General features: G+C 36.8%; 1 protein-coding gene across 2 annotated transcripts; it reads left to right on the top strand.

Moving 5' to 3' along the window:
- Positions 1–493: 493 nt before the first annotated feature.
- Positions 494–9104, top strand: atp6v0d1 (ATPase H+ transporting V0 subunit d1). 2 transcript variants are annotated; one of them, XM_051116158.1, is made up of 9 exons: positions 494–714; positions 2072–2243; positions 3368–3546; positions 3757–3836; positions 4992–5069; positions 5176–5352; positions 7704–7781; positions 7910–8073; positions 8369–9104. In XM_051116158.1, exons 1-8 carry the CDS (start codon positions 588–590, stop codon positions 8069–8071), a joined length of 1053 nt encoding a protein of 350 aa, XP_050972115.1. In that variant the 5' UTR covers positions 494–587; the 3' UTR covers positions 8072–8073; positions 8369–9104. The 2 variants fall into 2 exon arrangements, with proteins under 2 accessions (XP_050972115.1, XP_050972114.1); XM_051116157.1 differs by lacking the exon at positions 8369–9104 and having other exon boundaries at positions 7910–8332.
- Positions 9105–17971: the final 8867 nt, after the last annotated feature.

Below are 17971 nucleotides of genomic sequence, written 5' to 3'. Positions count from 1 at the left end.
TTTGCGCGAGTGTGTGTATATCCGGGTATCAGCAACTTCCCTCATTCAGCTATGGAAAGTCCGACTCGTTCTGCGAATCGGTTCTTTCGAACAGTTAATTTTAAAGATTCTATCTTCAAAACGATTCTCTGTTCTTTCACGTCATCACGACTCTAGTCTAAAACGTTCCACTAATGGTTATTTCTGTTTAGCTTATTGCTATTTTTCCAAATTAAGGGTAATCAATAATTGTTTATCATTATGCATTTTTTGTATTGTAGTGTCTCAATTATGATTCAGCTCAGAATTATGTCATTATGAAATGAAAATACGTATTTTAAAAAACTAATAACTACACGAATTTATAACGAGGTGCTTTCTATATGCACTGATTAAATTGTCATACAAACAGTATTCCTTTTTATACCTATTCTGGCTCACTGGATCGTTCAGACCAGTTTTGTAAACTTGTTCAAATAATGCACTGAAAAGATCCGACTCGAAAGAACGATTCTTCACGGATCGGACAGCACTATCACTCCAGACGGCATTAGGGCTACATCTATCTCTCTCTTAAACTAGTACACCGGTAGTCCTATTTTCTCACAATGCCTTTCTCTGAATTATATTTTAATGTGGATAATGGATATCTGGAGGGGCTGGTGAGAGGTTTTAAGGCTGGTATTTTATCTCAGGCGGATTATTTGAATCTCGTTCAGTGTGAAACTCTGGAAGGTGAGTCGAATGTGTGTTGGCTGCTAGCTGATGTACTAGCTGTCCGTTTTCATTTGCGATATTTCCACATACCGTTGCTTGTCGTTGTTGACATTTATCGTCGTTTAAAGATGCAAAACTAAGTTTTATCAACGCTGTGGTGACTCGCTGATAAATCGTCATATAACGTTAACTATAGCACAGCTAATGTCAGTTAGCTTGTTTCTTTAGCCAGCTTTCAGATTCCCTACAGCAGGTGAAGATCAGTTTTTACGTCCCTATATAGTCCTCGTTTTTCTCAGACTACATATTAAGTAAACAATCTTTCAAGTCTTTCATTATATGGTGTTCATTATATGGTGTTATTACTCAATACTAGCATTTAAATGTGCATGCTAACTGTGATGCTAGCAACAACACATTCAGTGTATCGACTGTTTTTTATCCGTTTATTTAGGCGTTCATTTTATATGACGGTGCGCAGATGTTTAGAGAACGGTTTTAATAATGCACAGTTTATGGGACAGTGTCATTTTTATAAGGCCTTCGTTTAAACATGACTACCAGGGCATCCCCGGTTGTGTCTCGGCGTCTTTTTAAAAATGTTAAGTCTAGTAATATATTCGGAGCCTTTTATAGCAACGACTGAGATTAAATAGTATATGTTCCGTTTTTTATATAGTGTAAGATGCAGGTGTCATTTAAAGGAACGATAGTTGATGGTGCTGGTCATGTGATGTATCATGACGTCAGTTCTGTAGGCTGGGCAGATTCTCCTTCAACCTGCGCTCATGACACAGTATGGAGAATTTATAACTCTGTAACATTTTCATCTGTCTGCAAGTTATCTGACATTATTTAAAGCTTATCTTTGCTATATAAGTAGAGAAAAATAATTATACCCAAAGTTTTATTGGATAGATTTTCCCTTTGTGGTTAAAATAAAGCAATTAATACGTGATATAGTTTAAATAGCTCCCTAAATTAGACTCTCCCTAATTTTGTATTTTTTATTTTTTTTATGTATTTACTGGAATTTTTATTTTATCCTAATATTTTTTTGTCTTTACAATGAAATTAGTCCTTTCAAACTAACCCAAATTATTTAAATTAATGCAACGTTTTTAGAAATTTTAATAAATTAAAGCTAATTTTGTCTCTCCCTTTAAGAATCAATGGAAAGTGACTCACTTGGAATTTTTGTCTGTGTTTTAAGGAACTGGAAATTGTGTAAAACAGTTCTGAGATGAATATAGTAATCACTGCCAGAACACAACCCTTTAGCACTGAAGAATGAGGTTTTGGATTTACAGACAAAATCTATTATTATTATTTTTTTTTAATCGATTAAAGGTTTTTCTTGTTTTTGCTTCCTCAGACTTGAAGCTTCACTTGCAGAGCACTGACTATGGAAGCTTCCTGGCCAATGAAGCCTCTCCCCTCACTGTCTCCGTCATTGATGACAAGCTTAAAGAGAAGATGGTGGTTGAGTTCCGCCATATGAGGAACCAGTCTTATGAGCCTCTGGCCAGCTTCATGGATTTCATCACGTGAGTGCAGTCAAAGATCGAAGAATATAAGCAAACCACATTTCAAATTCATGTCACATATAATTCTGAGCTCCTGTAATTTGCAAATGTATTGTGTTTAGCCAAGAATATTTTTGTTTGCTTTCGCTGCTATTTTTTTGGCTTAAAGGAGTACACTCCAGAACAAAAATGAGATGAGATAATTTACTCACCGCCTTTTTACCCAAGATGTTCATGTCTTTCTTCAGTTGTAAAGAAATTGTGTTTTTTAAAGGCAAACATTTCAGGATTTTTCTCCATATAGCGGATTCAGTGGTGCCCACGAGTTTGAACTTCCAAAATGCAGTTTCAGGGCTCTAAACGATCCCAGCAAAGGACAAAGGGTCTTATCTAGCAAACGATCGGTTAGTTTCCAAAAAAAAGTGTCCAATTCATATATTTTTTTTTAACCTCAAACGCTCGTCTTGTCTAGCTCTGCGTTAACTCCGTGGATTCCAGTTCATGACAGTTATGGTATGTCGAAAAACTCCCATCTCATTTTCTCCTCCAACTTCAAAATCATCCTACATCGCGGTTTACCTTTTTTTGTAAAGGCTGTTTGACCTTCCTTGCGCGTTCATTTTGTAAACACTGGGTCGGTACTTCTTCAGCAATGTAGGATGATTTTAAAGATGGAGAAGAAAATGAGATGAGAGTTTTTTTTGACCTACCCCAACTGTATTGACCCAGAATGCACAGAGTTAGATAAGACAAGCATTTGAGGTTAAAAAGTATAATTTTATAATTTTTTTTTTTTTTTTGGAAAATAACCTATCATTTTGCTAGTTCAAACCCTTCAAACCCTCAGCTGGGATTGTTTAGAGCCCTTTGAAACTGGATTTAAACTGCATTTTGGAAGTTCAAACTCGTGGGCACCATTGACGTCCACTATATGGAAAAAAATCCTGAAATGTTTTCCTCAAAAAACACGATTTCTTTATGACTGAAGAAAGAAAGACATGAAAATCTTGGATGACAAGGGGGTGAGTACATTATCTGTACATTTTTGTTCTGGAAGTGAACTGCTCCTTTAATCACTTTGTTTTAAAATGCTTCACAGATAAGGACCCATTATTAAGCTCTTTTCCGTCTTACTGCTTTTTCAGATACAGCTATATGATTGACAACGTCATCCTGTTGATCACTGGAACTCTGCATCAGCGGGCCATTTCAGAGCTGGTGCCCAAGTGCCATCCGCTTGGCAGCTTTGAACAGATGGAGGCTGTTAACATTGCCCAAACTCCAGCAGAGCTCTATAATGCCATCCTGGTGGATACACCACTTGGTAAGACAGTCTGAAATGGAAAATTCACACATAATTTACATTCACTTCATGTTTGGTAGCCAACGGAAGACAGTAAATTGTAAATCTTGTCAGTATTTTTTTAAGCATTCAGAAATTTTGTGAAACAACTCAAAAACATGTTTTATATAATAAAAAACTGTTTTTTTCCCCCCCTACATCACACTTAATGGCTCTTTCTGTTTGTTTCAGCTGCTTTCTTTCAGGACTGCATCTCTGAGCAGGATTTGGATGAGATGAACATTGAAATAATTCGCAACACTCTTTACAAGGTCAGCCTTGTGATGGAAGAAACTAAGATTTAAATCTTAAAAAATGAAAATTGTCATTAATTACTCATGTTGTTTCAAACCAGTAAAACCTTTGTTCAACTTCAGAACACATTAATCTCTTTTTGATGAATTTTTTATTGAACAGTTTCTTCTCTTCCATGTCACTCTTTGAAGTGCATTCATAAGAGTACCACTATGCATATGTGTTTTGTGCTGCTGACGTAGACCTGGCATTCACAAGCAGTTTACAGATGACTTGCAGTTTTTTGCTCAGCCTTATTTGAACCAGAATATATAGACAATGAACTAAGAGAGTTTGACGTTCTACTTCAGGAACGCCAGCTCCTGCGTCAGCAGCACCACACGTATGCGTCATGGTATTCTTGTGAATGTGATGGAGACTGACCTCAAAGAGAAGAAATTGTTAAAGTCATTTTTTTTTTTATTTGGACACAAAAAGTATTCTTGTAGCATCATAACATTACAGTGGAACCACTGATATCACATGGACTATTTTATCAATATCCTTACTACCTTTCTGGGTCTTCAACGTGGTAGTTGTGTTGCTGTCTATGCTGTCTATCAGAAAGCTCTCAGATTTCATCAAAAATATCTTAATTTGTGTTCTGAAGATGAACAAAGGTCTTAAGCCATTGGAAAGACATGAGGGTGAGTAATTAATGACAGAATTAATTTTAAATTTTTGGTGAATTAATATTTAAAACATTCATTAGGAGTTTTCATATAATATGACAAGTATCCATAAGCACAGAACCCTGCTGGTTTGTCTGTGTGTGGGTAGCATGTGTGGGTAGTGTGATTTAACAAAACATCATCACATACAGTTTTTTATTTATTCATCACATACAGTTATTAACAGAATATAAGTTGCAGCGAAATGTAAACCTGGTGAGCTTATTTAATTTGCATTCAATATAAATAGTGCTAAATATGAAAAATGCTAATATAAGATGAACATAATTATGAAAAGTAATAATAGTAACAACAAAATAGCAATAAGGTAAGTAGACTGCATGTTTCCAGTATTATAATGTCAGTATTACATTAGTTATTATATACACAATTCTTTATTTATAAAGGCCTTTAACTAAGAAATCATGAGCTGTGGTTGATCTCTCCTCTCTGTGTCTCCAGGCTTATCTAGAAGCTTTCTACAAGTTCTGCACCTCACTAGGTGGCACAACTGCAGATACCATGTGCCCAATTCTGGAGGTGAGTAAATGGCTATGAAATCAAGTGCAGGGACCTTGATTTTGAAATAGGATAATTGACGTATTTCAGTGTTAAGAACTAAAGCAATGATTTGTTTGTGTTACAGTTTGAGGCAGACAGAAGAGCTTTCATCATTACCATTAACTCCTTCGGTACGGAGCTCTCCAAAGAAGACAGAGCTAAACTCTTCCCTCACTGTGGCAAGCTCTACCCAGAGGGTCTTGCGCAGCTAGCACGCGCAGATGATTATGAGCAGGTTAAAGCTGTGGCTGAATACTACCCTGTAAGTATCTGTGTACACTAACATTTCATCAAGACTAGGGCTGCGACGGTGGCAGATTTTTTCCACTGCGGTGGTAATGGACCAACTACCGTCGGTGGTGCAGTGTTAATATATAATTTTGAAACATAACAAACGTGCATGTTTATTTCAGCCTACAGAACACTAAAGTAAATATCAAAGAAATTATACATTTAAATAAGAAAGTAGCCAAAATAAGAACGGTAAATATTAAAAAAAATACAATTATTATTATTATTTTTTCTTATAATAGGAACGTGGTTATATTTCTTTTCGTTTCTTTACGAAGTTAATTCAGAAATGTTTTTGGAACATTTTTGTTTGTTAAATTAAAATTTTTGCCCTAACGAAATTAAGATTGTAACGTAACAACCAAGCATCCAGAGGCAGGCAGTGAGTTGATCGCAGCCTATGTTTGGTCAATTTTGCCTTCTCAAATCATCATGACTTGCCTAAAATAAAATCTTCAAGCATATCACAGTGTTATTTTAAACGTTTAAATGCATGCTATTATGCACATACAATCGTTTGTTGGAGAGGGGAAGCTAAATGCGCTTTGCAGGACATGAAGGCGCCAGTGCAATCACTTGCAAAGAAAAATTTAAATGCGCCATAATCTTTACTCATAAAGGTAAGCGTAATACATCATCTGGAACTGTAAAGAGTGTAATATTATTTGCATGCACTCACAATATTAACAAAATGTTGTGCTTTTGTAAAAATAAAGAAAACAAACAAGATGCGCTTTCTAATGTCTCAGTGTTGAACAGGAGCGCTGCACAAACATGAAACGAAACTCAGCGAATACTTGCCTTACAGATAAATATATCTATAGAAAGATTTAAATTATTACTATACCACTTTAAAATTCAAATCGAAAACAAAACCTCTTTCATTATAAAATCCATAGAGATGCATTTTTCTCTAAAGGCGCGTCCAATGAGCAGATGGCGAGTCGAGATCGTCATCTTAGTGACACTGGCTCAGAAAACACTAGTTTATTAATAATTCATTCAAGTATGTCCTTATTTCCCTCTGACACATTCATAGTAATTACTTTTTCTGAGTTTTGCAAGCTTTAACCTATTGTGTGCGTATGAATGTGGATCTCTTCCAGCAGCTGCGAAGGCACAAAACACAGCCACGGCAGAATAATTGTTGTAGAAACACTGTATTATATGCTTGTTATAGATTGTGTGACGTCACGTGCAGTACCGCCGGTGGCAACTGACCACTGCGGTGGCGCAGTTGTCATTGGCGACCGTCACAGCCCTAATCAAGACTGCATGATTAAATTATGACAGAAATTGCATTTTTGGGTGAACTGTTTGTTTTGATGTTTTGGTGTAAAGTTCACATTAGGGCTGGCCGATAAATCGGTAACGATAATTATTACGCAGTATGAATTTCCTCAATAAACAATAACGAGTTCGATTAATGTTCGATATAATGTTTATGCAGCAAAGACCGAACAAAAGAGCGCTAGTCAAAGCACGCCACTCGGACCGTATTTCCCTTGGGATCAAAGTTCAAACGGCGGCACGCCACGAACTTACTACAAAGAACTTACTAGAGCAGATGAGTTCACTCGCTGATGAGTCTCGGTCACTAAACTGCACCAGAAACACAGTGCAGAATGATATAGTCAGAAGGCTTTTTAATCTATAAATTGTCATCATTTACCATAGATTTACTGTAGCAGCACTAGCAGCACTAACCGCACAGTGGTATTGTGTCAGAAATGTGTGTATATTTGTGTCGAATTTTATTATATTATTAATGTAGACGTATTAAATGTATTGAAGAAGGAGTAACGCAATATATTTACAGTATTTTATGTAAGCTATAGCGTTTATGCATTTATACTAGATGTATTCAGACTACTGTTTTTCACACAAATACCTAGGAACCATATTACATTTTTACCATGGTATTGAAGTGTTGTATTATGGTTTTAACTGCTATTATCATGATCTATGGATGATACTATGGAAGAGCAATGGTTAAATAAAAAAACGAACAAACTTACATAATTCAATAATTCAATAATAATAAAACAATTCAATTTCACCATATAAAAATGAGGTTGCTACAGTTTTTGCAGATATACTGATTTTGATAATAAACAAATCTACATCTGCATCCTAACTAAAGCTACTGTCAAATGTGTTTTACTAAGAGACAAAAAGTGTGAAGAATTCAAAAGAAATTCAAAGAAAATCCCCTGATCATTTTTTGGCCTTATTGCCCAACCTTAGTTCACATAGCATCTTTCTGTTGTTTTTGGCCGCCAAAATGATTGGATGATTAACATTGAGTTGATGTTGCATCAGGAATACAAGCTTCTCTTTGAGGGAGCTGGCAGCAACCCAGGAGACAAAACCCTTGAGGATCGTTTTTTTGAACATGAGGTGAGCAAAAGTTTTCACCCTTTGAAAAGAGAGAGAATGTCACTGCATTGAAAATCAGAATCCAAGGATGTTTTTGATGTTAGCAAATGGTTTGAAAGATCAATAAAATGTGGGTTATGTGTTTGCAGGTGAAACTTAATAAGCTGGCCTTCCTGAATCAGTTTCATTTCAGCGTGTTCTATGCCTACGTCAAGTTGAAGGAGCAAGAGTGCCGAAACATTGTGTGGATTGCCGAGTGTATTGCCCAAAGGCATCGGGCTAAGATTGACAACTACATCCCCATATTCTAATGGTACATCTTGAATAATGATCCACATGGCATGCATTACCTGTGCTCTTTTATGTTAAGGTTTAAAAAAAAAATGATGATTCTGTCTCCTCCCTGTTTCTTGCACTACGCCACTCTTACCTTACATTGTGATTGTCTTTATTAGAGTAAAGGATCATTTGTTTTTGTTTGACAGACAAAACAATGCAGTTGCATTACCTTTGGATTTTTTTTTAAAGAGTAGTTTTAGAAAAGTAATAAATGTTTTTTTTTTTTTTTTTTTCTTCATGATGTCATGACTGTGAAACCATGTCACCAGGCAAACAGTCACAGCCCACTGCAAGTGAAGGATGCAGGGAGTTTCAGGAAAACAGGAGAGTTTGTTTAAGTGAAATGCAAATTCGAGACATCTTATTGTGTTAAACTCTTCCTGTGGTAGGCTAAGAAAACATACATTCCATTATCATTATTTATACATTGCATACTTTTTCAATTAATGTACATATTCAGATGATAAACTCTCTGAACTCATGATCTCCCAGTATCCACATCTGAGGAGTGTTAGAGAATCATTTACAAGAATGAACTTTTGAAACACGAACAGAATTAATTTCTGTGTAAATCAAATTGTGTAATTGTTGTATTTGTTTGAACTGCGTGCTTACATAAGAACGGATTTATGATTGATTTACTGAGTCATTGTTTTGCTTGTGTTTCTTGAGTAAGAATCAATGGGATTATCCTTATAAAAAAGAGAGAATTGCTGGGAATTAACACTGAAAAGTGTTCTTTTGTGTGTATAGATTCTTCACCATGTCTGTTTGTTAAAATGAGAGTTGTGAGCTTCCCGTTTGTAAATTCGTGCTAATATTTGTGCTGGCATAATTTATGGAGTAGATCATATTTTATGATTGACAGCTGAGTCAGTGAGGTCATATGGATCTAATATTAAAAAAAAGACCTTGCTCTCGGCTAAATCTGTTGTAACCATGTTGTCTGTGTTTTAAGTGATCTAAATTAAATCAATATAAATATATACACTATATATAAAGTAATTCTGTGTTTGTATTTTTTCTGTCTTTCAGAAAAACAGCCACTATTGCAGGTTGTAGAGCTACAGTAGTATTAATAGTACTATAATTGCATTATCCACCACCAGATGGTGCAAAGAGCCCAATCATCTTTTATCAGTGTTTGCAGTTTGACATTTTGGCTTGAGTTTGAGCTTCAGAATTTAAATTTACTGCAGACACACATTCAGCTGAACAAAAAGGATTTACCGTACTGTCCGACGCAGGCTTAAGATATCTATTATAATCGAAATTAGTCGCTTTGTGCTATTGTATTGAGACGTTAAAGCTTTTGATGTTTAGTTGACAGCAAGATTAGAGTCTGCCAAAACCCACGATAGGCCTCTGGGGCTAATGATGCCGTGTTTCCAATTAACTCTGTGTTACTCCCTGTGTTCTGCCAAAAGCTAATCTATACCTAAACAAGTGGAAGTCGTGCCAGACACTTACTGACAAAGATTTGTCAGTCTTTTGTAAATACCTGACTTGGTTTGAACATGTAGTTGAATGGCTGGTTATCTCTGTTTTAGAACATTGGATAAGAAATGGTCTTAGGGCTGTTCTAAACACCCACGCAGCACATGGAGTTTTGTATTTCTGTTTGGATGAACATCACTTATGTCTTTTTGAGAGGAGGGGGGGGTGGCTTTGGATCACTCCCTGATGACCCCATGCTAGTTCTTTCTACGTGCTAAAACATTAAGATTCAGGCCTCATTAAAAACGCTTAATTACTGCAAACAATCGCAGCCTTTTAGTTCCGCAGTGCTCTGGACCTGCAGATCAGAAGACAGAAAATGGTTTGGACTCTGGTGACCTTTCTGAATGCAAATTATCTTAGCAGCCATCTCGCTGCAGCCAAAAGAAGAGCACAATGAGGTTAAACTGAGTTCGTCCTCTTGCTGTCACACAGGTCATGCTAGTACTCCTGGAAAAAACATAAATCTTTTAGAGTTCCCAGCCATTGTGTTTAACTGAGTGCAGTTTTTGACCAATGTTGATCTTGAATTATTATTGTTAACTTCATCTTATTACTACAGTGCGACATATGGTATTCCTTCTCTTCATTTTCACCAAGACCAATCAAAAAGCATTTAGTGTAGCTAAATCTGATGCAGTTCAATTTATTGAATTTATACAAATGACCCCGTTCATGAGTTTGTCCTGAACAGTTAAACTGCCTGCTGTTCTTCAGAAATCTTTTAGGTCCCAAAAATTCTTTGGTTTTTCAGCATTTTTGTGTATTTGAACCCTTTCCAACAATGACTGTATGATTTTGAGATCCGTCTTTTCACACTGAGGACATATTCAACTATTACAGAAGGTTCAAACACTCAGATGCTTCAGAAGGAAAAACGATGCATTAAGAGCTGGTGGTGAAAACTTACGTAACAGAATGAAAATGTGTACATTTTTCTTATTTTGCCTAAATATCACTTTTTTTTTTTTATTTTATTTAGTACTGCTCTTCAGAAGCTACAGAGGATACTTACATGTTTCCCAGAGGACAAAAAAAGTTACATTTACAGTGATCTTCAACTTCTAAAAGTTTTCTCCCCCTTGATGCTCTTAATGCATTGTTTCCTTCTGGAGCATCAGTGAGCATTTCAACCTTCTGTAATAGTTGCATATGAATCCCTCAGTTGTGAAAAGATGAATCTCAAAATCATACAGTCACTGGGACTCATTAACAACTATAACTATAAAAAAAAAAAAAAACTATATATATATATATATATATATATATATATATATATATATATATAAAAAAACAGCTGTGGATCATTCAGGTAATAACACCGTATTAAGAGTCAAGTGTATGGAAACTTTTGAACAGGTCATTTTTATAAACTCCACTATTATTTTCCCTTGTGGACTATATGTAAACATCTTTTGTGTGAAATATCTTATTCAGGTCAGCTAAATAAAAAAATATTTTGGTAAAATGATTAATATTTTGCAGATTCTGCAAGGTGTATGTAAACTTTTGACAGCTGTATAATGGAAGCCTCAGACTTTGGCAAAATGAGTAACTGAAAGTAACTACTTTTCTGGTTACTTCTGTAAATGCATGTGTGAACATTTCTGTTGCATTGCCAACCAAGTATTTGCATTCTAAGCACACCGTTTAACATTAATCAGCCTTGTATCATTCCAAACCTGTATAACTTTCTTTCTTCTGGAGAAGCCAAAAAAGCGCCAAAACTGTTTGGCTGCCAACGTTCTTCATAATATCTTCTGTTGTGTTCCACAGAAGAAAGTCATACAGATTTCGAATGACATGAGGGTAAATAAACAATGACAGAACTTTCATTTTAGGGTGAACTATCCCTATCCCTTTAGGTTCATGCGATCTTAAAAATATAGTAAACAGTGTAGTAACGAGTCTAAGACCTGCGTCTTATGCCTTCCGTCACTGAGCCTTTAAGAGCATGTTCACTCTTCTCTAATTGGATTCTGAATCCCTGCAATTGAGCAGGGTGATGCCCTCTCCACCCTCTCCTGACACATCCCCATAATTAGTGGTGAGAGGCCGATGTTAAGATGACTCAGAGAGATGCCTTTGGTTATTTTTGCTGATACTAGGAAATGTCATTTTAGTATTTCCGTGGTAGTCGCCATGTGTTACCAATGCCCAGAAGGACAAGCATTTGGTAAGCTCTAATTAGATACAGAAATAAAGATGATATTTTAAGAATATGGGAGGCAACTGTGATACAGGACACTTTCGAATGCACACTGTCACCTGCTATAACTGGCAAACCGCTCACACTGGAGATGCAGGTTCAAATACTGTAAACTCATTTTTTAACGTTTATCTTTGTGGACCTTTTGGAGAAGGGAATATGGGTGCAGAAATGCATGTAATGTTACAAGTATGTAGCCCGTTTGTTCGTTTGCACTAGCAGGAAATGGCCCTCCGGTTGCACAAGCCGCAATGAGATTTGACTGGCATCATTACAACTGCACTGGGCAGCTTCATCTCCATGGGCTTTTTCTCTGACAAGAAGATCTCTGTTGCAAAAATGAGCCTGCTAATGATGTTTTTGTGGGCTCTTGTCAAGTAGTGAATGAGAGAAGTCGTCGAGGACTGATGTATGCAGACTTGTACCCGGTGACCTCCACTTACAAACAGAGTGAAACAAAAGTGACGTATGGGCATCCAAAAGCAATAAAACGCTGCAATCTTTGTGTCCAAACGGGTGGGAACTGCTTTACAGTCACTGCACATGAATTGACATCACAGTCCCATGCTTATGCAAAGCTGCGAAAGCTTGCATCAGATAACGGGCGGCATTCTTCGAAAGTGAACACGAAGAATAGCATCATTTAGATCTGTTTTAACTACCCCAGAAATGTAAATTAAGGTTGTGACCTCATTTCCAGTAAGCCACTGGGAGAATGTATGTATAGTGACAACTGGGCTACGGTTTCCAATCCGCTATTTATTTGTACGGATGAAATTAATGGTATTGAGGCCCCGTTGCCCCAGATTATTCTATCAAAGACTGCTATTTTGGATGGGCATGTGTGTTCTGTGGTGTCCTAAGCCCCTCTGTGCCCCTCAACTCGGCTTGGCAAATGCCCCGGTGGCCCGGCCTCATGTTCAAGTGGCAAGCGCTGTGAGTAAATACGCTATACATTGTCTACAATGTGATTGTGTCCCACAGTCCAGAAAGAAAACAAACAAACAGAGGGAACACAATGGCCTTTGAAGCGAACCAGAATACGGTGATATGTTTGATAGCATTTTTATTGAGACGTTAACTCATTCCAGAAGCACTACAGATGGTCTTGTGAATAAAATATCTTGGAAGAGGTGCCTCATTTTCGAGGAAAGAAACATTTCAGGTCGTTTTTACACTTTTTGTTTTATATATTTAGACTTTCAAAATCTACTTTTTAGAGAAAACTTGGCATTAATTGTAAAATCATATTTTGTCTTTCTCATGCTTCATCTTTCTTTAATTAAAGTCTGTGTAAACCAATACATGTGGTTTGAGTTTGTCACACAGAAAAATGTGTTAGTACGCACCCAGCCAAATAAGAATTATAAAAAAACACTAAGTAAATAAAGTAAGTTATGAAAATCTTGAAAAATAAGCAGTATTCTCTGCTCTCAAACGCTGGCGGCGTGTCTGCTATTGGCGCTGAAAACACGACCACTTGCGGGAAAGCTGCCGTCTCTCTCAACTGTCAAATACCGCTACAACCTGAATGGATGCTCCCTCTAGCAGCTTAATAGACTACTTGTACTGAGCCTCGTGACGCACTTCCGTTTCAAAATGTTATGGCTCAGTTATTTCAGGTTATGTACATTTTCAGTGTGCTGTAATCATCTAGTTGACCTAAAAGCCTAATAAAATGAGAGTTCGCGGCATGATTTCAAATCGGACATGTCAGAGACAGGAGAAGACATATTCTGATGATTACTGTTAAAGGGGTCATCGGATGCTAAGTTCACTTTTTCATGTTGTTTGAACATTAATGTGTGTTGGCAGTGTATGTACAAATCTACCCTATAATGATAAAAATCCATGCAGTGTTTTTTTATTGATCTGTAAAAATAATATCCCCTTTTTCAAATCAAGTTGTTTTGTTTGTTTGTGAATGGAATGCGCCTCCCGATCTACATATATCCGTCTATGTTCGCGCAAATCATTCATGATCCAGCTTCACTTACAGCAGAAGTGAGTATAAGTGTTTTTTTTATGAATCTTTACGATCGCCTTTCCTTATAACGTGGTAGTTAGGAAGTTTAGCGGCTAAACGCGGCTAAAGTAAACGATCGTCTTTCCACAGAGAGAAGAGAGGGGTGGGGTGAACAGAGCTCATTTGTATTTAAAGGAACAACCCCTTAGAATGGGTTGATTTTTGCAGAGCTGATTTTGGCAAGGTAAAGAGGGTGTTGTTTTACAAAACCATTGAGAATTTGTAATCAAAGTATATTAGAGACTTTTCATTAAGACCCTAAAGAATCATATCAACTTGTGGAAAATGGGCATCTGATGACCCCTTTAACAGAATTTTCTAAACTCAATGGAACGTTAAATATTAATCCAACATAAATCGATCTGAGGAAGCGGTGGCTGGTAATCATACGTGATTGTTTCACCACAGGGTGTCAATGCTCTATACTGGCCTAATCGCAATGCTGCACTTTGTGAGATCTGATAAATAAGATCATAATGAACCTTTATTTATCTGTATTAAGTATGTTAGTCAGTATTCTGTCTCAATTCTGTGCCATCATTTCACTGTACATAGCCTAATGCCAAAATATGAATATTCAAAGTAGTCGCAAGGTCAATGTGATACTGTTAAAAATTATTTAAATGTTTAACATTGTTAAATAAGGCAGTTACCACACATTCATTCAGCCATTTTAAACAGTGAAATAAGCAGTAAGGGCACGGAATAAGAGCACCAACGCACACAAGAAAATTAGCCATGACAAGATGCACATGATAATCGCATCTGATTTTTTGCACAGCCCTACTACAAACCATTATAAAATAGTGCATAAGTATACAATTTGCAAATCTGTGAAAATCTGTTTAACGGTCTACCTCCACAATTCAGTACTACACAGATGACAGTCTTTGTAACTTTGTGTTTAGAAACAATTCTCTAAATTGCCTTTAAACGGACTTTAAAGTAACCAAAAACAGTTGAGAGGAGATACTTAGGAACAGACGTAAGAGGCTGTTCCTTGAAGTCCTTTATATTTTGGATCTACTTCTTTAGCATAGTGAGTCTGGCCAGCACAAACGTTACCATTTTCTATTACTCCAAGTATGTTTAGTGTTAGGAACTTAGTGTGTTGATGTTGGCAAGCGTCCTGTGCTGGATTTTAACATCTGCAGCACTGAGACAGTGTGCAGCACTCCTCGTTCCCGAGGGGAATCGGCATATGACACCGCGGCCTTAAAACCTGTGGCACACCTGCAAATGTTTTTGAAATACTAATCGTCTAAGCAGACTGAAATTTGTTGCGAGCAGCCCAGTCACTCACTTTTTGTAATATTAATAATAATATCAGTTCTGCGTACAAGCGCTGTCGACAATATTGAGTGTTACCATGGAGAATCCTGCGGATAGTCCATGTATGGTTAATGAGACCAGCTGTGAGGTAACACCGGACGGGCCTCCACTGTTTATTTATGTTGGTGGTGTGTTATTGTTCCCTTTTTGAGTGGCACAATGTCCTGCATTGTGTCCTAAAAACCTGACCACCACCCGAGAGTTGACTTGTGTAAGTTTCTTTTCCCTTTTTGGAGTAATTTTCCTTTTCGGATTTGGCTGAACTCTTGCCTCAGGACGCCACTAGCGTTATTAATCTCCACTCTTTCTCAGAATTTTCGTTGCTATTCTTTCTTCTGTGCCAAATTTCTCAACCCTTGGACATTGGGTCCTCTGTCTTGTTTAATTTAGACCTTTTTGCTATGTTAACTAAGAGTGGCAGTATAGAGAGCATTAAATAATGGCATAGTTGATGCAGACTTGAACTTGTATTGCCTACTTGAGCACCACATCTCAACACTGTCACTACAAATGGTTTTGTAACCAAGATTGGAAGTAGCGTTTGATAGAAGAACACGTGATTAACACTTCACATTAACGTTTCAGGATTTTTCTTTAATAAATGTTGCTAATTTTTAATGTTTTCATTAGAAATTGCTACTGCTGAAAATACACTTCAACACAGTATTTAATTTCCTTCTTTGGAAGAAAAAAAAAAATCAGCGTGATTCCCCTATAACACAGTTGTTCCCTTTTTGAGTTTTGTGTCTTAAATAACATCCCCACCCTGACCTTCACCTAGAGGTTTAGTTGTGTGTGAAACATCTTAAGTTTCTTTTCCCCTTTTTTTTTTTTTTTTTTTTTTTAAAAAGTCATTTTCCCTTTCGGAACTGGCTGAACTTTTGCCTCAGGACACCACCAGCAATATTAATCTAGACTCTTTCTCAGAATATTCTGATGGGGAACAGGATTTGGCAAAGATGCAAACTTGTTGCAGACTTGAACTTGCATCACCAATGTGAGCACCAAATCTCATCGTGTAAAAGCATATGCAGTAACTGCTAGGCTATGGCTCTGAGGCCATAAAGAAGATTTCCTGTCCTCCTGTGCCGATGTATTGCCTTTTGAAACAGGAAGTTGGACACATTGTCCCTAAAAGCCTTTAGTGTTACGGTCTTGTTAAATTGCACATGACAACTCGTACCGAGGATGAAAACAATGAAGATGCTTTCAAAATGAATGAATCCCAGCTACATTCATCACAATCAGTTAATAGTTGTGAAAGAAAAAGCTGATGAAAATATTGAGGTATGAAAGTTTGCACTGAAAAAATACACAGTGAACACAATGATTTATTTATTTTGTTTTTTGGAATGATGAATAATTTTCCGATAATCATACAAATTGCTGCAGCTGGGAGCAAGGCTGAGTGCACTTTTCTCTGTTTATTACACAAGTGACACTCATATTTACAGTGTTTACTTGCAGGGACCATTTGCATTGTTTAGGAACAAAGTTCCCATCAATTATGAACCAAGCACTGCTTTGTTAATCACAGGACCCAGTGTGATGTGGTCTGTAACAATATGTCCTATTTATTCCTTATTTTGTTTCAGCTATCAAAGAGAGGTCACACTGCTCTTTCTAAAAACAATAAATGCAGTTAATGAGATAAACCTGATTACCAATTAATCTTCCGGAATACTAAGTTTGCTCCAAAGGCTAAGCTTCTCAACTATAGGTGTTTTTTTGAGCAATTCCCCCGCTCTCTGAATGTCCCGATTCTAGGAAGTTTGAGCAGGCTTAGTTCTTTGTAGAACTTTTACCAGGAACTGAGCATTTCTGCTTTGGTCAAAAAACTTTGAAATTAATTGTATCGAAACATTTGTGGTCAATGGCCTAGCTCACAGGCGACACAGATTATGTCTACACAAAGTCTCAAAGACTGAGACTGAAGCTATTGTAGATCTGCTCACATTCGGCTGAATGCTCTGTTCAGTGTCCAAACTCTCTCAAGTAGAGACTGTGGTTCATAACATGGTCAGTTAGAATGGTTCTCATTCCACCCTTCCCTCTTCTGCGTGGTTTATTATTATCCCAGTAGATATCAAAATTATTCAATTTCATAACAGGCCATATGCATGTTACCTAACTGTTGCCTGTTTAACTTTTTGAGAATTGGGAAATTAGTAGTGTTTCAGGATAATGCTACATAAGGGCACATTCCAGCCAAATCGCTGAATTTTCAGCAGCCATTATTTCTGTCTTCAGTGTGACACGATCTTTAAGAAATCATTCAGATATGCTAATTTTGTGCTCAAGACACATTTCTTATGATTATCAGTCTTAATATTTATGAAAAGCATAGTTTTTCAGGACTCTTTGATGAATACAAAGTTCAAAGTAAGAGAAATAGAAATCTTTTGTGAATGCTTTTATTGCAGCTTGTAATAAATGTAATACACACTTGCTGAATAGTATTAGGTTTCTTAATGGGGTCATGACTGCCTTTATTATTAGTTTGTACTGTTCTCTGAGGTCCTGTTATAATGCTATCGAGATTTTTACATCAAAAACATAATTTAGAAGTAATAGGCTCCCTCGTTGGAACGCTCTGTTTGAATAGGTGTGATGGATTGTAAACTCAAAAGTAAACAGCCACTGCGTTGATTGGCTGGCAGTTGTGAATGTTTGACAGCCTACATACCTCATAGAAGGACACTGCTGTTATTTAGGCCAAAACTGCATAAATGCTCAATACATATCAAACAATCTGAAGAAACAGACAGAGCAATAGTGAGCACGTCATGAAAACAGTTACTCACACTT

Source organism: Labeo rohita, chromosome 7, assembly GCF_022985175.1.
Source record: "Labeo rohita strain BAU-BD-2019 chromosome 7, IGBB_LRoh.1.0, whole genome shotgun sequence".
NCBI classification, from domain to species: domain Eukaryota; kingdom Metazoa; phylum Chordata; class Actinopteri; order Cypriniformes; family Cyprinidae; genus Labeo; species Labeo rohita.
This window is presented reverse-complemented; position numbering and strand designations above follow the sequence as displayed.

Bases quoted from the DNA above. Each gene is read 5' to 3' on its own strand.
- atp6v0d1 (XM_051116158.1), top strand. From the start codon at position 588: ATGCCTTTCTCTGAATTATATTTTAATGTGGATAATGGATATCTGGAG. The intron at 3,837-4,991 runs GTCAGCCTTGTG...CTGTGTCTCCAG, and splicing joins TTCGCAACACTCTTTACAAG to GCTTATCTAGAAGCTTTCTA. The intron at 7,782-7,909 runs GTGAGCAAAAGT...ATGTGTTTGCAG, and splicing joins ATCGTTTTTTTGAACATGAG to GTGAAACTTAATAAGCTGGC.